Genomic DNA, 24,387 nt, shown 5'->3' with positions numbered 1-24,387 from the left:
TTTGCATGGGGAGACAATGAGAATGGTTTGGGTTCAGACTGTTGAATTTCAGAATATGATGCCACATTCCAAATCAATTTAATTCATGCTTCTCCCCCAGCACCACCACCTGCAGTAGCTCAGATCAACATAATCAAGGCTTTCTCAAGGATTCTCTGTGATGTTCTGAAATACAGTTTCTACCATGAAAGGACAATCTCTTCCTTTCTTTGATTCAACTACACCTCTCGAGAAAAAATTCTGGCAGTCTAGGAAGTGAAATCTAATAAAGTTTATGCCCTCACTTCGGGGAAGCGTGCTCTTGTTTCTGGTTTTCTCTCTTCCGTCTCACCTTAGGTTGAAGCCTTTGTGTTTTCTGGTCCTCCAGGTCATACTGGAGCCACAGGTAAATCAGAATATCCGTGAAGAAGCCCCCTCATTTATAAGACTGCTACCACTGGAGATTTTGATCCAGGTGACACTGGCTAATGATTAGCGTAGACAGTAGCATCGATCTGGAGTTGAAGAGGAAGATTTTATGGACTCATTTATTCATTCCTCCAACTTAGTGATCCAAACAGTTCTGGGCAGTTATTATCTTCCTATTATCAAATTTATGCTTGTATTTACAATTAACACCCAAAACTATACATTTGCAGGTAATGGGCTCTTTTCTCCCTGGGTTACCAATCTTCTTCCTGTTTTATACAGTTCTTAGCTAAGGTCATTTTGGAGAACACAGTAGCACATTGCTCATCTCTTTTAGCAAACAATACAGTGTCTTGGGTAAAGAAAAAATGCTTGCTGTATTAGCTCAGCCAGTTTCTTTTTTGACCTGGCAAAATGCCACCATATACTACAAAGCATGCTTTTGCTTGCTTTTGCTGTTAGTGCAAATATTAATCATAGAAAAATAACTCAGCTCTTTTTTATTCCAATACTGCATGTAGAAATATCTCTATCTCTTATTATTTACATGTTAACAAAACCTGAGGAAGATTTTAAGTAGAAATTATCTCCTATGATTATTGTGTTTCCTGTATCTTACGCTTAAAAGCATAGTAACGCAAGGACAAAACCTGTCTTTGTTTGGAAGCATATTAAGATTGAAGTGATGCCGACTCTTGGTTGATCATGTACAATTGTCAAAAACAAAGCTTAGTTTTGCCAGTGTCTGTCTTGGGAGGTTACTCTAAATGAATTTAATGATGCGTTATAGTTCCCAAACTGTGTGTAAAATGTTCTGAACAACTCACAGTTAATGTAATATGCACCGTTTAAGAAAAATTAACAAGTTCTAATATAAAAACACACTGGTATGCGCTGTATGGGCTTATGAACATATTATTAGGAAAGCTTTATGAGCGATGCTCGTAATTCATTTGCATTACTAACTTTGAGTGTGTCTGAGAACTTTCAACTTGGGAACGTCAAGTTTAGGCAAGCTATTGAGCAATGTCTACCTTTCTCTTGTAAGCAAGACAGGAGTATTTCATTTTTAATTGTAAAGTTGAGATTAGGATTTAGAAGAATAAAAGTCTTCTTTACCTTTAGGTATTGACAGATTTGGAGGTAGGTACTAGCATAGGAGGCCATGGCCATTTCCTTGAAATCAGAGGATCTGAACCCAGGAGCTTCAGGTCTCCCTTGACATGACATATTGCTAACTCTGGAAAAAGAAGAGAAAAGAAGTCTGGAAAAGGTACTTCACGAAGTGAAATTTTTGTAAGGTTTCCTTTAAATAATTTCTATTCATTAGCTTTGGTAAAATATAAATTCATGATGTCCATTCTCTGAATATATCCTTTCTTTTTCTTTTAAATCAAAATGCACACATTTTTTAAGAATTGATTATTTTTGTCAAGGTTTAATAATTTTTTTTTTTTTTACCTACTGAGTTTCCAAAAAAAAGGCCTATTTAATTTTTTTTAAGTAAATTACTTACAAGGTTTAGAAATGAAAGAATATTCATTTCAGTACTTTAAAACATTTTTCTCAAATGGAAAGGTAGGTTTACTTCCATAAGTGGGAGTACCTAACAAATAAATGTAACGGGTTTCCCCTTCATCTTCAGGAAGTCCTCCAGGAATTTCTTCCTGCATCGGCTTGGAGAGATATTTTTATCTTTACTAGATATTTTATCTTTCCTATTCTGGACAGCAGCATGAGTGAGGGCGAACGTGTCTCTGAATGGCGAATGGCTGGCATTCGTTTCGGATCTGGGCTATGCCTATTTACATAATACAGCTCTGTGGCACTGCCTTCAGCTCTCTGGCTTTCCCCTTGTCAGGTGGTGGCCAAAACATCTCAAGTCTTGGGATTGTTGTGAGGATTAAATGATAATTATTTTAGTTAAAAATATAAAATGTGTGTAAACTATACAATATAATATTTCATTTAATATATAACATTTAATACATTTGTTGTAACAAATATATTTTATAAATAAATGTATGTTTAAATATTTAATCTAGTGGTAAAAAAGAAAAGAAAAGAAAACAGCAGAGTTTCTCTGACACACTGGAAGCTCACCAAGTGATATGTCCCTCCTCACCTCTCCCCTACGATAGACTGTCATCCCCTGCAAATTCATCATGTTAACCCTAAATGGGTTTTTAGAGTATAACCTTATCTATATATACATGTGTGTATCTATTCTTCTACTCTTAAATTCCAATAGCATACTCTAATATGATCTCTTTTAGCTTTTTAATTTACCCTTCCACTCTTCTAAATGACATTCTTTTTACATGTAAGACAGTTACAAACTATTGTTATAATAATTGGGGTGGATGTAATATGTATCTCAGAGGAAAAGCTTTGTTGACATTTAATGTATAAAAATAAATATGATTTCAGCACAGCTTCTCTACTACAAAAATTCGTTTTAGAAGCTTAGCAGATCACACACAGCATGTCTGAGTGTTGGGAAGAAGAATATAGCTTGGCTTGTTAGAAGCAAAGATATTCCTTTGATCGTTCACTTTACTAGTCTTAGAATATATTGCAATATGTTCCTCAGTAAATAAGACCATCTTTTTTTCCCTGGAAGAAATCATTTGCATGTTACACAATTAAACACCTGCAATAGCCTCTTAAAATCTCCCATACCTGGCTACTCACAGCCACCCTCCCCCCACCCCCAGACACACACATAGTTATGTGTTATATATAACTAAATTTCTCACACTCGGAAAAATGGCCAATTTACATTTCTTGCCGATGTTACATTATCCTATTACCTTGTTCCTGCACCTGCTCTGTACAAACACAATTGCGATTCTGTCCTAATTGCCAATTATCATTAGCTAACTGTGAGTTTTTATTAAATAGTCCTTAGAAACTCACAGTAGATACAGTATTAGCCCTGAAAGGATAACATCAGTATCAACTGCAGTCCATTTTCAAGACCTAAAGGGCAGGAATCTGCCAATATAGATGACAAATAAGAACCTATGAGTCCTATGTTTACAACCTTGTTCTCTACCACCAGCAGCTCTGCTCTGCATGGCAGGCAAGGTTTCTGTGTCCTGCGCCTATAGTTCGATAACCTTTCTTGGTTGTGTTTCATAATGCCATATGCTTCTGTTCTAAAATAGTGCTGAGGGTCCCATGAAAACAAAAACCAAAAAACTATTTTGGAGCTCACTGCATGTCAGTGGGATGGTTAGGGAAAGAAAGCTGCGCTTTTCTGTTAAACATATTATGGATCAAATGAAATGCTAATTGTCTAACCTGTGAAACTTATTTAATCCTATTGAGCCTCTGTTTCCTGAAACATAAAATGGAAATAATAATTTCATCTTATGGTATTGGTGTGATGACTGAATAAAGTGACATATAATATATAAATAACATACACACATGCTCATATGTCATTGTTATATTAGTCTTGATGGGCTAGATTAATCTTCAGTAAAAACAATGCCAAAATTTCAATAGCTTAAAACAATATACTCTATGGCCCATATGGGTCAGCAGGAAGGTTCGACTCACTCCAGAACCCAAAAGGAAGCAGCAGCCACTATCTTGAACTTCAGCTTATCACTCATGGGTCAGAACTGGTCACCTGGTTCCATCACCCTTAAGAGGATCTAGATGAACAAATTGCAATCGTATCATTGACCTGAAGATAATTGAACCTGAAATATTTGAAGACTAATATTAATACTTATAATATTTGTCTTTCAGAAATGAAATCATGTTACAGTCTGTTCTCTGAATGTTAATTTTCTCATTAACAATACATTGTGAAATCCTTCTAAGCTTAGATGTTTACATGTAACCCATTATTTTTAGTAGTATCATTCTATAAATATACCATAATTCATGCTGCCATTTCTTTATTGGTGGACTTTATTTTATTTTATTGCAATAACAGCTAGTAATATCTTTATGTTCTGGTGCTTTATTTTTATAAAATAAATCCTGAAGTATCTAAAGCTACCAAAATTAACCGTTTTTAAAAAGAAAACATAAGGCTATGTTTATAAGGCTATAAATCTCATTTAAAATGGAATTGTATAATTTGGAGCAAAACATAAAGAAACTAAATACTTCAGAACAACAGACTTTTCATTTACTAACCTTTAACAATTTTCAACCTCTACCTAATCTTCCTCTATTTTTCCCTGGGTATAAACAGAAATGCCTAGTTGCAAATTTTTAAATTTAGACTAAATGCCTCTTTTGGGTATTGGCAATACAGACTCTAAAGATGCCTGACATAATAAAACCTTGCAGAAATGTCCTACCAAACTTCATCTTCTTTCCACCATAGGCACAAAAATTATATTCATCCTGACAGCATGGCTCGTTATGGAGACGATCCTCTTATTTGGACTTAGGAACTAGACCACTTCCTCTTTGCAATGCAGAAAGAGAAAGAAACATTTTCAAAATAACACTGCAGTCGAGAAACTACAGGAGTTTACTCCTAACAGTTTTCCCTCAATCACAGCTTTCTCTACCTGTTTTTTCTAAATCATCTTCCAATCATCTCTTCTCATCAGGTTGCTATCTGCTAAGCGTTTGGAAAACAATTTGCACAGAACAATCTCTTAGTAAGCAAAATTATCACAAGCTAGAAGTAAAATTGCTTTCTACTCAAAGTTTTAGGGGAAACGACACAAAAACAAACAACAACAAAAACAAAAAACCATCAAAAAACCCCACACAAAGTTGTTCACATCATTAAGATGTCTCAACTATATTTTTAAGAACTCAAATTCTAAAAAGAGATATGAAATTTTTTCTTCGAACCTACTGCCCGCCAACCTCTCTCTGAAAATTATACCACAAACTTGTCAGGTAAGATTAAGCTAAATCCAAAAGAAGTTTTGCTATAGGCTCCAAAACAGTTTGAAGAAAAACACTGTGGTAGAAAGCCCTTCTTTTAGGAGAGTAAAAGCTTACCAATGGTGCTGCTGCTTTCTAAACTTCATCTGCAGGAGTGACATTCAAAATATGTAATGAGTAGGCTTGCGAGAGTAAGAACGGATACTCAACCCATTAGAACAGATGCCAGCCACAAACCATCTATACAGCTGTACCAGTGCACAGGGACCAAATATGAGCTCTGCTTATACATCACTGAATTGCCTGAAGAATTTTTACTGGCCTCCCACAGCAAGTTCTGCTCATGTCTCCTTGCTCAGAATATAAATGCATTATACTAAATATTTTAAAAAGTCTGAATGCTGTATCTCCATCTCAATGACAGTCTACTTCCATTCCATTCCATACTTCCATTCCAGCATCTATAAAAAACAAAACAAAAACAGCACACACTGTTAGTATATGGGAATGCAATGGATTTTTGTACATTGATTTTGTATCCTACAACTTTACTAAGAAGACATACAAATGGCCAACAGAAATATTAAAAGATGCTCAACTTTACTAGCTATTAAGGAAATGCAAAACCACAATGAGATACCACCACCTTACAGTTGTTAGAATAGCTATTTTCAACAGGACAAGTAGTAACAAGTGTTTGAGAGGTTGTGGGGGAAAAGGAATCCTCATACATTGCTGGTGGGAAGATAAATTTGTACAGCCACTATGGAAAGCAGGAGATTCCTCAAAAAAATTAAGAATACAATTACTATATGACCCAGCAATCTGGCTTCTGGGTATCTACTCCCCAAACTTGAAAACTTTTATCCATAAAGATATATGCATTCTGATGTTCATTGCAGTATTATTCATGGTAGCTAAGACATAGAAACAACCGAAGTGTCCTTTGATGGATGATTAGAAAAGAAGCTGTGGTACATACACACAGTGGAATATTACTCAGCCATAAGAAGAAATAAAATACTGCCATTTGCAACAACATGGATGGATCTTGAGATGATCATGCTAAGCGAAATAAGTCAGACAGAAAAAGGAAGGAAATGTAATGGATAACTTGAGTTTAAATCAAACAAAAAGAATATTAAGGAAGAAAAAAATCTTTTAATCTTTTCTTACATCAAATATGTGTGATGATATTTATTTAAATATACCTCTTTTAGTGGTTCTACTGCTTTGCCTTGTATTGACATTAATATTTTGTATGTCTACTATCTTTTTTGTGAGAGTTAAAGCACTGTATGAGCATTTCCAAATTTCTACCCTTAACAACTGTTGAGCATTTGAAGTAGGATAGGGCATAGAAAAGCAGAAAGTAGAACCTAATCTCAGTTCCAAATTGATTGTACGCTGTTTCTCACATTCAAACTTCAGGAATTTCAAAGTCTGCAGTTGTCCTCCCAACATCATTATAGTGGTGTCTTCTGGAAAGCTCACCTTTCAGTCACTGCCTTGCTGAGTATAATAATCCTGCCAGCCTAATGACCATCCTTGACCATCCTACCCTGAACTCCTTCTAGCCTAAGAGTGTGTATCCTCCCCACACAGCCACCACCACAACCACCACCCCTCTCCACCACCTGCTTCAAGTCAACTTTCCCAGTGAACTCGTCCTTCATCAACTCCGTCTCTTCCACATTAGTCACTGAGAACTCCCTTTATGCACGGCTCCCATTCAAATATTAAATTCGTACTTCTCTACGGCTGCTCTTAGTTACAAATTTACACGTGTGTTTTCAGCTGGATGTGTTTAGTTATTCTTGTACGTCCTTTCATTGAGTGCATCCTCTCTCCTATTAAATTTTAAGCTCTGTGAGATCAGGGATTCTATCTGTTATTTACTTTGGAACAAAAATGTACATTCCACTAGTAGGCATTTAATTCTATGGTTGCTCTGATTGCTAGGGGATACTTCTCAAACCTTAATGTGACTCCAGGTCACCTGAAGGTCTTGTTAAAATGCAAATTCTGGAGTAGAGTTTTAGATATTACATTTCTCCCAAGCTCCCATGAAACCAGGATCTTCTGGTCTGTGGGATCACATTTTGAGTAGCAAGGTCTTAGGGCCCTGCAAGTTAAGTATATCCTAAAGGGAAGGGGGTGAAAATGAGATTGCCATGCAGCTAGGTGACACTGAAAGTGTTCACAGGGGACTCTCTCTCATTTAGACCATCTGGGTAAAAATCCAATGAAAGCTACATAGTCCCTGTGTTGTAAGTGATAGAATGTTCTGGACATTCTTCCTTGAAAGAAAGTATTTCTCTACTTCCTTTTAAAAATGAATAAGAGTCCCACAATATTTGTTTTTCTAGAATAGTCAATTTCTAGAATAATCAATTCCTTCCACTATCAAGGCAGGGAGGTGATTGACTACCGCAGCAACAGAGCTGAGCTGTAATACCGGGGTCATAATTAAATATAGTTTATCTTATGTGATGAGACGGGCACAGACTCTGTATGAGGCATCTCTTGGCTTTGAGAGTTATAAAGACATTATAGTAATGGGCAGCAGAAGAAGGCTTCACTGAGGTAGTGTTTAGGGCACAGGGTCAAAAAAAAAAAAATGCCAGATATGTGTGCACATCTGCCCTGCTGCTTGCTGAGAGTCAGAGGAAAGAAAATGCTGGAAGCCACCAGACACAGCCATCATCTTTCAAACCGCTGCTAGCATTAAAGTATATTCATTCTATCCGGATCCCCTCCCCAACCCACCTGCCTTTGCAACAATAGGAGACAAGGCTTCTCAGCTTCAGAATTCAGCCCGCAACTCTAAAATTCATACATCTTCCAAGAGTAGCATTGTCAAATAGACTTTTCAGCGATGTTTGAAATGTTTTACCATTTGCCTTGTCTAAGACAGTAGCCATTAGGCACATGTGGCTAGGAAATATTATATTGGACAGCACAGTTAGAAGCTGCAAACTCAAGGAAGACAGTGTAGGAAGATGGATGACCTAACAAAGCTCACTGAAGGTACACCTTAATCTTTTTATATACTTAACAAGAATAAAGAGCCCCCACAATTATAGGGCATCACTTTTAATATTTGAGCCTACGCTGGTGGTCATATCAGTGTTCTCTATGCTACAACGCCTCTTGGCCAATTATGATAGAGACACCCGGATGCCTTAGGTCTGGTTAAGTATTCAGTGAGCAAATAAAAGGTTGCTGCAGGCTCAGTTATTTTAATAAGACCATATGGGGTTTATGCAGGTCCAGTATTCTGACCTGTGGGGCAAAGAGGAAAGTGGACAAGGCATGCAAATTAAAAAATTCATTTAAGAAAAGATGCAATTTTTTCTTTTCAGAAGAGAGTTAAGAGGTGACACAGTTTTGGGGAAAGTCCTGAGGATTAGAAAAGGAGAATAATAAATGTTTGTCTATAATACAGTGCAAAAAATTCCCTCATACATTTCATCAGTATATATATATAATAATAACATATATTATTATATATATATAATTATAAGCCTTACCTTTTTTAAGATAAGGCTTATAATTAGCCAGGGACTGACCTACTGACGTGAAACTGACATGAGAAGATACAGTGAGATTAACCTGTGGCTGATTTGGCTGGCAATCCTGACGAGAAGGGAGGTGACCTGGAAGGCCCTGGCAGACACCAGGAGAGACTTGCTTGTGACCTAATTAAAAAGAGCACAACTTCAACACTTGAATTCCACTTCAGTCCCTGACATGTCCTTCTAGAGCAGACTATGGCACCTGGATACCTGACATCTCTAACTACAGAAGAAAAATGAAACTGTAAATGTGCTGATTTGGGCAGAACATTTTACAGATGAGTATAAATGATGGACTGGTAGCATCAGAATGATCAAAAGCATATTATAATATCCTCGGTGAATTGTTGACCCTTTTATCTGTGAAGTGAGCTGTACATGTAGAAATTGCCCTGTTGGAGGAAAGACTAGCAGTGACCTGCCTTTTGTAGAAGTGTCAGTCACAGGAGTGTTATGAAATTAACTTTGAGGAAGTTTCTGAAAAATCTGGCAGTGATAGTACATCCTTTAACTGACACTTTCAGTAGGCCGAAGCAGGGCAGGAGTTGTTGATCCCAGGGAGGGGGTGTGATGGGAAGGCAGAGACTTAGTCAGATACACCTGGCTGCAAAAAACTGTTTGCCTCCTTATGCTTTGCATCAATATCACTGAGGAGCTTGTTAAAGGTACAGGTTGCTAGACCCTACGCGGACCCACTAAACCAGAATCTCAGGGCTAGAGGGCCCCAAAGTTTATTTTTTAAACAAGCACCCATGGAAATGGTGATATGAGGCTTCTCTAAACCTTAGTGTCTAAAAGGTGATGTAGGATTCACAATACCTGAGTCAGGATCATTGTATAGACCTAGTGTGTGTGTGTGTGTGTGTGTGTGTGTGTGTGTGTGTGTGTGTGTGTGTGATGGCGTGCGTGTGTGTGTGTGTCTTGTGGCACGTATGTTTTAAAAAAATACGGAACAAAAAACTCTCAATAACTTGTACCTGTTATTATCATTGAGCCACGGATGTCACTTCTTTGCTAAGCCTTATTCACTGTGCTAAAACAGCTGGGGAATGAATCTTCAGCTAGATTAGCTGGGATCCCAAAGTTGCAAGCTGTTGTTTCTAAGTGTTGATGAAAGCAGTCATTTCTGTTCCTTTTTACTCAAAGTTTCAGCGACACTGGCGATAGCCCCTCTTCATGTTAGGGAATTTCTATTGAGGGTGAAAACATCAATTATGTTGTAGCACATTGTAGGCTTCACTGAAAGTCAAGGGCTGTGGGTTGGACCCACCAGAGAATTGTCATTTGTTTTGCCCAAGAGAGGCGTTTGCGCCCCGAGGGCTCCCAGCGCTGCTGCCTTCGGTGTGGTACGTCCTGCTTTCACTAGGCAGCGTGAGGCTGGAAGTAAGGAGGAGGGGGAGGCTGGCGTTCTGTCTTGGAGCTCCAGAGAGAGTGAAGGTAGCTGCAAAACCTGCAGGCTCCCATTGCTGGTGCTGAGATTTACGGAGGGGTGGGGCTGTCAGGGGAGGATGTGCACGTGAGGCACTAGAGAGGTGGGAGTGGAGTAGCTCAGGTAGGACCGCGGAATGCCTTCAGGAGACCCTCCTTCAGCCGCGGGATACGTGTTAGCTTGGGCAGCGAGGTCAGCGAGGTCAAGACCCTTCGGCGCCTTCCTCTGACCCGCCCTGTCTTGGTCGCGTTGCTGTAGAGACGCGGGTGCGGGGCGGGGCGGGGGCATGCTGGCCAGGCGGCGGGGCGCGAGTAGCAACGCGCGGGGGCCGGAGCAGCGCCCGGCCGGGGGCGTCCAGGGGCAGGATGGCGGAGCCTACGCGCGCGGCGGAGCCGAGGAGGTTTGCGCTCCGCTCGTCGCGCTGCAGGGAAGGCGCGGTGCCAGGCGCGAGCGCCCAGAGACCCAAAAAGAAAGCTTTTTATTTGCTGAGGATGAAGCCCCTGAAGGAACCCGCCCCCAACAACAACAACGTGTCCTTTGTGATCCATTGTCAACTGGGCAAGGAGATCAAACACATTTGCAGCAACTGCAGTAGGGGGGAGGACGCCCGGGACGGTGAGTGCCGGGGCCCGTCGGGGAGGCGGTGAGAGAGGGAGGCGGGGAGGTGGCCCCTCTGGTCCCCAGTTTGCGGGCACCGCGGGCGTCTGCTGCCTAGAGAACTGCGGGAATGTCAGCCCTCTACCCAGGCGTGACACCCGCCCGCCGGGCACTTTGCAGAGTGCTGCCCAGAGCCAAACCCCGACTGCGACCGTGCTCATACCATATACACCAAAATGAGAGGTATGAAACGATTAAAGGGGCAACTCTGACATTTTCTCTTGGGAAGGTGGGGTTTTCTGATCTTTGTCACGGGCAACATTATTAGCTTTAAAAAGATTATTGCGCCTGCTTTCTTAGCTTTCTGGGCTTCTTAGCTCTTCTCCCATCCTTGCGTTATGATAAGATATAGCCTTTGCTGGGCTGCGTTACAGGTATGGGCTTCGGGTGGGTTCACTTTGGAGAGGTGGTTTGGCCTTGGCTACAGCGCCCAGCGTCCTGGGGACTTGTAGAGTTGTCGAATGATGGCTGTTTGGAATATAGCATAGCTTGATTTTTGGAGTGCGGCGGCTGGCCCCTCTTGGAATGATGCCTAAAGGTCAAAATGTGGGAGGCGGGGAAGGGGACATGCAGCAGGTTCTTCCGAGGGTGTCCAAGCCGAAGAACTGCCCCCAATCCGATCTGAAATGAGGCGGTGAAAGGGTGCTGCACCGCCAGAGACTCTGGGCAGAAGGAGCCAGGAAAGAAGGACAGTTCCTCGCGGACCAGGCAGAAGACTCTGCAGATGTGGACGCGCCTGTGTGGCGGTGCAGTTCGTAGGAGCCTCCGGGCGGATCCGAAGCAGTTCACCGAGAAGACTCGGGAGAGCCACGGAAGGTCGCGGAAAAGTTTTAGGAAGCAGATTTTGCAGAGAAGGCATTAGCTACTGGCCAGCCTGCAGCTCATCGCCTCGCATGACGCTCGCACCTGCTAGGGCAGGCAGATTTTTCCATCAGCCAGGCGGCTTCGCTTATTCCCTTTGGAAGAACAAATAATACTTAGGATCCCTCGCGTTCATTGTTGGCCTCTGAAGTGCAGAGTAATGAAGTGGCTGTTGCTTGGCTAATGTCTTTTCAAAATTAGCGTCCTGCTAGTATAATTATACTTTTTTTTTTTATTAAGTTGCTTGAGAGGCTGTGTAGGATAGCACTAGCCATCTAAGAAAAAAACTGTGGCCTTACTGGAGGAAGGCAGGCTTACATGAAACACACCAAGGCGGCTCCTATTAGGTTTAGGGAGGATATCCATTTATGAGAAGCACACACTTACTGACGTGTGTTTTGTCCTTTGGTTACGGTATAAGCTGATGACACCTATGGAATATAAATGGATTAATGGAATGGTCCAAAGCTAGACATTCACTGTATAATGTAATAGCTCATGAGATGCAGGCTAAAATATTTATTAAATGAATCACTCTGTTGACTGAATTGTTTCCCAAATGGGCTGCTTCCACAACCTTAGGAGTTTATTTAAATTGGAATCTCTGGATGTTGCTACAATAAGGGTCTATGTCTACACTCATGGACATGTGCTTACATATTTAATTACGAACACGATCACTGGTAAACATATTGGTGTACGCTGTCAGTGGAGGTAGGCATATGTTTTAGCACATATTTCTGCTTGCAATATGCATCATTTGTATAATCTCCAATACTCCAGAACATACCATACCTATGGATGTTCAGATATCATCTGATATTACTAAAGTATTTAATTTCAAAGGGTTCTTATAGGGGAGGCCTCATGTTGTGGTTCCTAATTTTTTGCCTAATCCCACACTGTGAATCCTGCCTTCCTAATGTGTAGTATACTCATTTAGTCACTGAAATAGAATGAGGTCAGGAGTTTAACCCTTCTGCTTTTGTATCAGAGCCCAAAGCAGTGCTGCCCACTGTAAAAGGAAAGGAAGTTCAAATAAATTTCACTTCCTGCTAGAACTGACCTTGTATGATAGTTTGTCATGAGTGGATGCTGTTAGATAAGTTCTCTAGAAGCTGTTTTCAATTTAAGTCATCTTTTCTGTATATCAAGAGAGCCTACTATTTTAAAAGAAATGTAATAAGGAGTGTAGTAATGTAAACAGGTTTGGTAGGGCACCATAGAAAAGCATGTTTCTTGTGATGGGGCATACCTGCATTGTGTCTAGCACCATAAATGCATTTGGCTCTTCATTTGGCACCGAAGAGGCCATCAAATTGCAACTAGTGATAATTCTTTGTCCAGCAGGAAAGCCCTCACTTGAAATTTTACATAGGTAAAATTAACAAAGTTCCTCTCATTCTTAATGTCTTTGTATATAAAGTGGCAATTATTTTAAACATATTTAAAGCATATGGTAATAACTTTCAGTTTAAAGACAACCTATAACTAAAAGTATTTAGCTGATATAGAATAAACTTTAAAAGAAAAAAATATATCTGACTGTTAGGGCAGATATAAGAAGTGAAATTACATTTTAGCCATTGCCTTTTTACTTGAGTATTAAAAAAAAAAAAAAATCCTGGTATTGACTAGTATTAAAGATGCTTTGCTGACCTTACTTTAAGTAATTTTCTATTTTAAAAATATCTTAGAATACAGTTCACCATTAATGGCCAAAGATAGTTTGTGTTTCCTTTATCTTTACTGTTTTGGTTCAATACTGAAGCCATTTTCAAATGAGGAAACAAGCTTATACAATACTTCAGCGCTAAAAGCTACAGAGAAGGTACAGGCTAGAACTGATCTGTCTTCAAAACCAAGGTGCTTTCTATCATGCCATCAAGTTGATTTTTTTTAAATGGCGCCTACTCTGAATATAGAAAATTGTGTGTATGTGCGTGTGTGTTCTATACATGTACAGTCTTGATAACCCAGATTTATTAGAACATGGAGTTAAAATGAATTGTAGAATTTCCTAGTACGTTTAATTTTTTTAATCTGCCTTACTTACAGATTGAGAGACTAACATTGGTAGGAGTAGAAGGAGAGAAATTTTTAGCTAGGTAGAGTAGAAGTTATGTACATTGTATAGCTACAGGAGACATAGCTAAATCATCACTAAGCTTATATTGGACATCAATAGGAGAATATGATTTAATTTACAAATAGATAAAAATCAACTTAAGGGAGAAATCTATTCTAGAAGTTAAGATATTTCTGCATGTAATTTCATACATATTTTCTATTGCCATTTAAAAACCTTTGAGTCTATTAATGGTGACAAATTAACATAGAAATTATAGCATCATTAATAATTACATATTAAGATGTAATTTTAATAGAAATAAAACATTTTAACAGTTTTAAAACAGTTTTTAGAAATGTTTCGAAGTCTTATACTGGCATACTTAAAAAGTGATCAAATGATAAATAAATTTAGAAACAAGACATTGATTGCAGTTGCTACTCAGTGCTGTTTTATATGTGATTCATCAATATTTCAATGTTGACTTCATTTAACTAAATATGATTTCTGTTCTTCAAATATTTATATACAAATTTACTAATCTATTGACCCACTAAATGTATTTCCAAATTTCATTTGAGGGGTTAGAAATATTTAATATGTTTTCTAATGAATTCCAACTTTTGAAAGAACAATTTGTCGTAATACTTCTCTGTTACTCTGACTGAACAGTTTATCAGCATGACAGCCTTTTAGAAGAGAATGCCTTATGAGTTTCTGTGGGTCAAATCTCTCATTTTGCAGGTAAGAAAATTGAGGTGCATAAAGATTAGGTGGGCAATCCTCCAAGATCCAACCACCATTTGGTGTCATGACTGCTCACAGAAGCTGTCCCTTGATCAAGGAAGCAGTTTCTAGTAGCGGCCCAGAGCTAGATTCTGGAGCCTCACTGCCTGTTTTCAAATAATAGCTTGTCCACTTGCTGAGTGACTTTAGGACACCACTGCATTATGTACTGCATGGAGTTGTGAAGATTAAATGAGATCATTGGTACAAAGCACTTAGCCTGGGAAGAAGAAGTGCTGGAGAAATATTAGCTGTGATTACTATCATTTGTATTGTTATTGCCAAGACCAATTTTGTCTTAGGATTTTCCTCCCTGCTTGGTCCCTTCTATAGTTAAACTTTCTTGGATTGGATTCAAGGTGAAAGCACCCAATTCTGCTCTATATTTAACAGTTAAAATATATATTTTTAGTAAGGCAAGTGAAGTAAAAGTGAGCCTGGAGAAGAGCCCCTTCAACATTGCATGTGTCAAATGTATTTTTTGTTGTTTTAAAATTTTAACGATCATGACTAGTACATTCTATGTAAAAAGACTCATATATCTACATTTACGACTAAGCGTTTTTTGATCAGTTGAGTAGTCAAAAAAAATAGATAAGGTGAGATCCAGTTGTTTCTCGGGGAGGAAGAGCAAAGGTATATAGCCAAAGGAAGCAGTTACTGAAGACTTTTATTGACATGGGCCTGATGGGTAGGACTCAGTGTCAAATGGATGGGTATGGAGGACTTGGCCAGAAGCAAAGATAGAGGCAGGAAACTGCTTTCTTAAGATCAGGAGAACCTACTCAAAGCTTGAACTTGGGCAGGGTATAGAAATTCTGTAGAACCCTGAAAAGAAAGGCACTTGCTCAGACTGTAGAGAACAGAAGTGAAGAAGGGCTTAGTGGGGTATTAGGAAGGGGTGTACACAGCAGGGAGATTCTAAGGACGTTGTGCACGATTTTATTAAATCATCGTGTACTCAAACAACTGAACCGTTGATTGAGCCTTACCTTTGTTTGTAAAATTGGCAGCTTATGTGTGCAGAGTCGTTGCCTTTGAAGAGTTTGAATTTTAGTGAGAGTAACAGGAACTGCTAAACTATTGAAGGAAACTGTTAACAGTGTGAATAAGGCAGGAGGGCTTTCCAGGGGAGGTGATATTTGGATTAGGACCTGATGAAAGAGTTTTCCCAGATAAAGAGGGAAGGGCATTTCAGTAAGGGAAAAACCATACACAGACGATTTGAACTGTAAAAGCATGGCTTGTTTGGGAACGAGGAGTTCAGCAGGTAGAATTTGTGAAACATGAGAGAAAATGACATGAGTTAGTCTGGAAACATATATAATTCATCCTTTTTTCCAGCAATATATTTGTGAAGCATTTTTTATATGCCATGTTAAGCACTAGGAAAAATCAATAAGCTAGTATGGTCTTTCCTCTCAAAGACCTTATACTGTAGTACAGGGAAATAGACAATTAGACAAATACATACATAAAAGTTGTAAGTGTTTTAGAAAGAAAGGTATTGTTTTAGAGACAAAGAGTAGAGAGAATGTTTGGTCCCATTTTGGGCAAGACAGAGGTCAGGAAAATCCTGGGACAATTTATTAAAGTTCAGATTTCATCCAGTGAGCACTGAAGGTAGCACAGGAGTTTTAAAGCAGAGGTGGCATGATCAATTTATCTTAAAAGACACACACACACACACACACACACACACACACTTATTATTGAAAATTGGGGACATATACAAAAGTAGACAGAATAGGGTAATGAACTCCTATAGATTCATCACCCCCATCCCTCCATTCCTTATTATGTTGAAGCAGACTTGAGTGGGTTTTTGTGATGGTGTTGCTGGTAGTACCTAGGCAGACACCAGGCAAGAGAAAGGGCTTGGATGCCACAGCCCCAAAAATAATGTTTTAAGACCTTTAACAGTAAGTGTCAAAAGACCAGGATTCTTCTATTCTGTTACAGACCCATACAAAAGCCCAGTAACACTTTCAAGCACCAGCAATTCAGAGTGAGTTTGCCTCACTAACTTTGAAATCCTATGTAATTTTATTAATAATTTCTCCTTCTGTTTTAATATCTTTTCTGACATTTTACAGACAATATCTATAAATAAATATTCACTTAGTTTAGGAGAAGAAATATTAAAAATATTTATAAAATCTATAGCTTAAAATATATCTATATGTCTAAAGCACATTAAAAAGATTAATGGAAAAAATATATATATTTATTATATAATACATATATATAAAACATTAAACTTTTTGGACTCCAGCAAGAGTTTAAAGTTGTGAGATGTATCTAAAAGGAGAGGACATGAAGAGTTAATTAGGACTTACCTTTGATGGCTCCAAGATCAATGTCAAGTAGACATTTGTGGTGAAAGCAATGAGATGAAGGGGAACCTGTTGAAGGCCAGAAAGTGAGGGGCAGAAAGAATGCACTTTCTTTCAACCCAAAGCTTGATAAGGAAGAAAAGAAAAGGCCAAAGAGGCAAAACTTACAAAGCTCTGGGTAAGAGAACCAGGAGCTAAACAAGAATCCAGTGGTTGGATTGGAAAAAAAGAAATGGATAGTAGAGGTTTTCTGCCTGGGGAAAACTTAACCAGAATATTAGCAGTAGACCACATGAAAGAAATAGTGTGATGGTTGCTTTTACATTGGTACCATTTCTATGTCCAAGGCCTGAGAAAGGATAGAACATGGTCATTCATTTATTCACATAACAAGCATCAATGCTATAGTGAACTTGATGTGGAAATAGATAGATAAAGGATGAGTTCCTGTCCTTAGAGAAACGTGCAATCTAGTGAGGTAGTCCTTCCTTATCTGTGGTTTCAATTACCCATGGTCAACCACATTCCAAAGATATTAAATGGAAAATTTAGAAATAATTCATACGTTTTAAATTGCATGCCATTCTGAGTAGCATGATGAAATCTCATTCCCTCCTGCTCCATCCCCCTGAGATGCAAGTCATCCTTTTGTACAGTGTCTCCACGCTGTGTATGCTCCCCTCCTGTTAGTTACTTAGTAGCTGTCTTGGTTATTAGATCAGTTATCAGAGAGAGAGAAAGAGACAGACAGACAGACACAGACCACATTCACACAACTTTTATTATAGTATATTATCATCGTGTCCTACTTTATTATTATTGTTAATCTCTTATTGTGCCTAATTTATAAATTAAACTTTATCATAGGTATGTATGTCTAGGAAAAAGATAGTGTATGTAGGGTTTGGTAGTCTTGGAATGTATTTCCCATGGATAAGGAGGGACTACTGTACAGAAGGCTCAAGATGCTGAGGACACACAGGTGTCCTTGATAAAGAAGGTCAGGAAGGTCATGTGGGAGGATGTACCTGAGCTAAACTGTGATGGGAGAACAGGATTGGGTTGTCAAAGATGCCTGAGGAAAAGAGCTGGAAGACCAAGAGCAGGTGCAGAGAAAGAATAGCAGGCCCCGAGGAGGGCATCAAATGTAAACTACGCAAGGCAAGGGTCTCTCTTGTCTCTCCACTTCGCTGCTATGATTTCAGTGCCTAGAACAGTGCACAGCTATTAGACACTTAAAAATGGGTTCAAATGTGAATATACACATTAATTTATTAACTACTGCTCTGTTTAATAAATATGTATCCATTTATTAAAGTGACTACAAGGACAGCAGTTTGATATGACCAGGGTAGAACATATAGGCTTGGGAATAATGAAAATGGAGCCTGGAGAAATGGGTAGAGGTTAATCTTGAAGGACCTTAGATACTATGCTAAAGAATTGGGACTTGCTCCATGATGAATCTATGATGGGATACAAGATTCCCTGGAGGGTTGTTTCAAGTAGCTTAAAATTTTTATTTTCTATTTATTTATTGTTTTTGCTTTTCGATTTCAGCTTTGTTGAGACATAATTGACAAAATAATAGATTGTAAGATATATGGAGTATGCATTGTGGTGATTTGATCTACCTATCATTGTGAAGGGAATTCCCCCATCTAGTTAATTAACAGATCCATCATTTCTAATATTTACCTTTTTTGTGTATGTGTGAGAGAACATTTAAGTTCTACTATCTTAGCAGATTTTAATCATACAATATTAACTACGGTCACGATGTTTTACATTAGGTCCTTAGACCTTATTCATCTTATAGCTGAAAGTTTGTACCCTTTCACTAACCTCTCCCTATTTTTACCACCCCCCTTGACAACCACTTTTCTACTCTGTTTCAATAAGTTTGATCTTTTTTTTTTCTAAGATTCCATGTATAAGTGATACCATGCAGTTTTTGGGTTTTTTTTGGTCTGGCTTATTTCACTTGGTATAATGCCCTCAGGCAGGGCCCATCCATGTTGTCGCAAATGGCAGGATTTCCTTCCTTCTCATGGCTGAATAATATTCTCTGTGTGTGTGTGTGTGTGTGTGTGTGTGTGTGTGTGTGTGTGTGTGTGTGTGACATCTTCTTTATCCATTCCTCCATTCATGGACACTTAGGTTGTTTCTATGTCTTGGCTATTGTGGATAATGCTGCAATGAACAGAGAGGAGTGCAAATATCTCTTCAATATCCTGTTTTCATTTCCTTTCGATATATACCCAGGAGGGGGATTGTTGCATCATATGGTAATTTTTATTTTTAATGTTTTGAGGAATCTCCATACCATTTTCCAATTTACATTCCTACTAGCAGTGCGCGAGTGTTCTCTTTTTTCCACATCCTCATTATTTCTTATCTTTTTGATAATAGTTATTCTAATTGGTGTGAGATACCTCGTTGTGGTTTTGATTTGCATTTGCCTGACAATAACTGATGTTGAGCACCTTTTCATGTACCTATGAGCCATCTGGATGTCTTCTTTGGAGAAATATCTATTCAGTTCCTCTGTACATTTTTAAATCAGTTGTTTGGTTTTTGCTATTGAGTTGTATGAGTTCTTTACATATTTTGGATATTAATCCCTTATCAGATATATAAGCTGAGGAATTGTAACAGAGACCCTCAAAAACTAAAATATTTATGTAAAACTTTATGAAATTTTCTCTGGCCTTTATCAAAAACGTTTGCTGATCCTGCACTACAACGAAGTTCTTCTAATTAGGAGATAATGCTCCTAACTATCTTAGCACCCCGTCTCATCTTATGATTGAAAGGGACCTATCTACCTATCTGTGTCATTTACCTGAATTGCTACTTGAATATTAGCCCCTTATCTGAGGTGTGTTTGCAAATATCTTCCATTCGGTTGGTTGCCACTTTGTTTTGTTGACAGTTTCTTTTGCTGTGCAGAAGCTTTTTAATTTGATAGAGTCCCATTCATTTATGTTTGCTTTTACCTCCCTTGCCTTTGAGGTCAAATTTATAAAATCTTCTCTAAGACCAAGGTCCATGAGTTAAGTACCTATGCTTTCTTCTATACAATTTATTGTTTCTGGTCTTATATTTAAGTCTTTTATCTATTTTGAGTTAATTTTGGTGTGTGGTGATGGACAACAGTCTAGTTTCATTCTTTTGCATGTGGCTTTCCAATTTTTCCAGCACCATTTATCAAAGAGGTTTTCTTTTCTCCATTGTAGTTTTTGGCTCCTTTGTCAAAAATTATTTGCCCATGTATACATGGGTTTATTTCTGGGCTCTCAAGAAATCTATATAATTTTATTAACCAATGTCACCCCAAAAATTTTAATTTAAAAAATAGTAAAATAAAATGAGAAAAAAATAAAAGTCTACCTGATGTCTTAGTGTACTCAGAGGGACAGATTTTAAATGAATATCAACTTAACAAGAAACAACTTGCCTGAATTGGGTGGAGTATCTTTGCTATCCCCAACCCCCCATCTTGACATTTATGTGGGCTTCAGGCTGGCACATATGACAAAGGGACTGGATTTGTAATCCTCACCAAAGAGCTAACCATCTTGACTCTGTTATTGTTTCCGTGTGAACTTTAGAACAATCGCCTCTGCTATTTTGGCACACAGAGTTTTGCCTCCATAGTAATTATTTTGCAACCCACAAAGTAATTATAAAATCAAATAATTATCTTCTGAACAAGCCATAACCCCAGCAGTGGCTCTTGGGGGAATAAAAGTTCCTGTTCTTTAATTTTCTTGTTTAGGGCTGGCCTTGCCCCCTTACCTCAGTTCTTCCCATTATTTCAAGTACAATAGCAATTGACAATGAAGCACCGGCTTCTTTTGATACAACTTTCTTGAAACAGTAGCACTGCTCCAAGTTTATGAGCAGAAAGACAGAGGAGTAAGCAAGAAAATTGGAAAGCAAAGCTTGATTTAATTCTTCCGGTAATAGGAAATAAAATTTAAAAAGGGAATAACAGCCTGCCAGACTGCATTTTGGTTGGTTTGAATTATTGAGAGCTACACTGTGGTGAGGCCTCCAGATTCTGAAGGTATTCTCAGGAAGAGCTGGCACCAGTATTTCCTGGCACAAGGGGAGGATTGAAATCTGCTGCACAGTTAGCGACCATCCGTCTCTGACAGGCTGGCATATATCAGAATTAGGTTATTTCTTGAGAGACTTAAAGTCAGTTTATGGGTAAGTGTTTGTCTGACATATGCAACAGATACTATAGATAACTCTTGTTTTTATGTTTGGAAGCTATCACTTGTCTGATAAGCAAGTCTTCTCCACTTGATGAAAGGTTGTGTGGAGAAGCAGATCTTGGTGACAGAGATCATTGTGGATCGACTGTACGTTAAAGAATTGCCCTCTCCAAATTTGAGTAACTCACCTGATTCATGAGTCTGTTTGCTAGCTGACAAAAAAAAATCAAACAAGTCACAGACAGGAGCTCATCATCCCCAAAATGAACACACAATGAACCGTTTTGCTTGCCCAATGCCCTAATATTTTTCTATCCAGAATGAATAGTGTGCTGCAGTCTCCAACTAGCCATGATATGAATTATTTATGCACTATTAAGCAGCCTGTGGTCAGAACACTACTACCCAAAGTAAAACTAAATACAAAAGGAGAGATTTTGATATTTGCACCTGAACGAGCCCTTTGCAGTGGGAAATAGAGATGATGAACTACTTACTGGGCCTGTCTTCTCCTTGTCCCAAGTCTTAGAGGTTGAATCACGAATGTAAATGCAGATTTCTTGTGGTAAGGCAGTAGAAATATCTTGGGATACCGGGCTAGTGTATTAGTCATTGGCCTGCATGCCTGGGTTAATTTTTCAAGGTTTTCTAGAAGGCAGAAGAGAGGAACAGATACAAAAGGGGCGCCCATATTCGAGAAATAAAGATAAAGACAAGAAACATATGACCAAAGAGAAGAGTTATTCTTTGGAAGAAAAAAACTTAGGAATGTCTTAGAAGGCCAGATAAAAGGGAGATTGCTCTGGTTTCGGCCAGCGTGGTGGGCCTGCCCTCACATAGTGCATAGTATCCTAGAGCTCTTCAGAGCCACAGTTGTAAAGTTGTTCTCTGCTCTACTCCATTTAGATGAGATCTAATATATTGTAGAGTGATTATTGTGGTTCTAAAATATAAACATCGGCTTATAACAGGGGATATTATACTCCACAATTTAATTCTGTGAAGATGACACATCTAATAGAGCAGCTTGTGACATAAATAAGATATAGCCAAATACGGTATAAGTTGTGTGTGTGTGTGTGTGTGTGTGTGTGTGTGTGTGTGTGTGTGTGCATGCACGCGCGTATCGTACACCCTAGGATAGAGTTAGTTTTTGGAAAATGTATTTATTGGCTGAAGAATTATATTACATCTTATATTAATGAGTAGGAACACAATATTTATAGACTCAAATTATTTCAATAGGAATGTTTAAGCTTGTGCCAACATTAATAATCACCTCTTAAAGGCAATTGCTTAAAATTAACTTGGATCAGGTCTACAGTCCCTTTTGCTCCCTTCTTAATATTGCTGGTGGTTCTGAAAGTCACCATTAGATTTATAAGCAAGTGCTGAAGAGCAAACAGGAATGACATTTAGCTTTAAACCATAAGTATGACAGATGGGTCAGTGTGTGTTACTAGCTCAAAAGACGTAATTCACCATGAATGAAATGGCACAAATTTGCTTTGAAAATATCATAGACTAAATTACAGTAAGATTTAACTGGAAGGATTTCTACCATGATTTTAGAAAGTAAACACAGCTTATTTTTATTACAAAATCCTAAGAGTACAATTCCTGGCAGTGTTTACCAGAGGGAAGGAATTAGCAGCCTCAAGGGGGAGGCTTAGGAAAACAGAGCACCCTTTGGGAATCAGGCACAAACTGGCCCCAGAAAAGTCATTTAGGCCTGGCCTCTGTTTTCTTTCTTGCGAAAGGGGGTGAAGGATAGAAGGGGGATCATGCTTGTTTTTCCAGAGGGTCTTGAGAACATTCAGGAGGTATCCGGAACACTTTTAAAAATAAAAAACAGGGGGAGGGAGCATGTCGTGCTTTTCCATCCATGGTGCTGGCTTGTATATTCCAAAAGGAGGAAGAGTATCAGTTTCTCTTCATAGTCTCCCATCTCTTCTCTCCTCTCTGTTCATGGGGATGATTGGTGGAAGAACGGAGGACTGAACAGGCTGCATGCCTTGTAAGACCAGGAAAAGGATAGTCATTTTATGTCAAGGTGAAAGAGTAGAGGGATCCCCTGAGTTAGGTGAACAGATGGCAGAATCATTGCTGCTACACTGATTCTGGCTGTGCGTGTCCTCACCCCCGTAGTCAGCCAAGCCTTTTCAGACTGTTCAGGTCACAGAGCTGTGGCGAGCTCTGAAGAGCAATCTCCTGAAGGCTATCACAGAGCCCAGAGTACCTCAGCAGTGGCCGTTCTTCCTGTCCAAAAGACAAAGGCTGCACACTCTTAAGCAAGGATGGGTGGGCTAAGGTCCTCAAGGAAGTACAGATCTGCTTCAGAATTCACAGTCCTCTCCTATTCAACTAAGTCCATAGATATCACAGAGATTTAAAAATGAACAAATCTATGACTTAGGGATGTAAAGTGTCAGAGTGGGTTAGGGACTAGTCAAGAAGTGGACAGTGGACGGGAATGCTGGAGTAATTTGCACCTTAACCTTTGGTCTTAATTTGTTCCCTTGCTTTGCTTCTTAATGAATATTCAGGGTCACAATTTGGTTTTCCTTGAAACACAAAAGTTTAAATTAGCCTTATTGCTTATGGGAAAATAATAATTTTTTGCCTGATGTCTAAATACGTTGAAGTCTGTACTATTATAACCAATCCAAGGTAGTAAGGTGGGAAAGACAAGTTCTTCTGTGACATTTGGAAATATGGTCTGCCCAGATTTCAACAGAGACCAGCAGAAGCACTGTGCCCCCTGCCAAAGGTTTCTGAATTGAAGGGAGGCTTTGTCATGCTTCTCTGCGATTTTGCGTGGCAAGGCAGCTCTGATTACAGTGTGAGAAACTTTATAATTCAAGTTCTAAAGTTCAGCATTGAGATTTTTGTCAACTTTAATGAGATGTTTTCCAAAACGTGTTCCACATAACACTTGCTCTATTGGATGGTAATAGACGGTATGTAAAAAATTTCAAGATCAAACTTATTTGGAAAACTGAGCAAAACAGAGTTAAGTAGATTGTTTCAATCCCTGAGCCCTTGCTATGCCCATGTGCATTGTGCAACTTCAGGAACCAAGTGTATGTACTTCTTTACCCAAATTAATTTTAGCACACATAATGCTTCTTTCGGTGGCGGGGTGGCGGGGGCGGGGAGGGGCTGG

General features: G+C 38.9%; 1 protein-coding gene across 8 annotated transcripts in view; it reads left to right on the top strand.

The window, feature by feature from the left end:
• The window catches only part of LOC120598872 (phosphatase and actin regulator 1), a 288,350-nt gene that overhangs the window by 40,344 nt on the left and 223,619 nt on the right, over positions 1-24,387 (top strand). For 2 of the 8 annotated variants that reach the window (XM_039857947.1, XM_039857951.1), the window contains exon 1: positions 10,604-10,899. The exons of 4 other annotated variants lie outside the window; for them this stretch is intronic. In XM_039857947.1, the coding sequence (XP_039713881.1) occupies positions 10,650-10,899 (250 nt within the window). In that variant the 5' untranslated portion in view covers positions 10,604-10,649. Of the gene's footprint in view, positions 1-10,243; positions 10,293-10,325; positions 10,900-24,387 lie in introns of those variants that run through there. 2 more of the 8 variants (XM_039857950.1, XM_039857946.1) reach the window with 2 other exon arrangements.

This window comes from Pteropus medius, unplaced genomic scaffold (assembly GCF_902729225.1).
Source record: "Pteropus medius unplaced genomic scaffold, Ma_sr-lr_union100, whole genome shotgun sequence".
Classification (NCBI taxonomy): Eukaryota; Metazoa; Chordata; class Mammalia; order Chiroptera; family Pteropodidae; genus Pteropus; species Pteropus medius.
The sequence above is the reverse complement of the archived record's forward strand: the minus strand, read 5'-3'. Positions and strand labels throughout refer to the sequence as shown.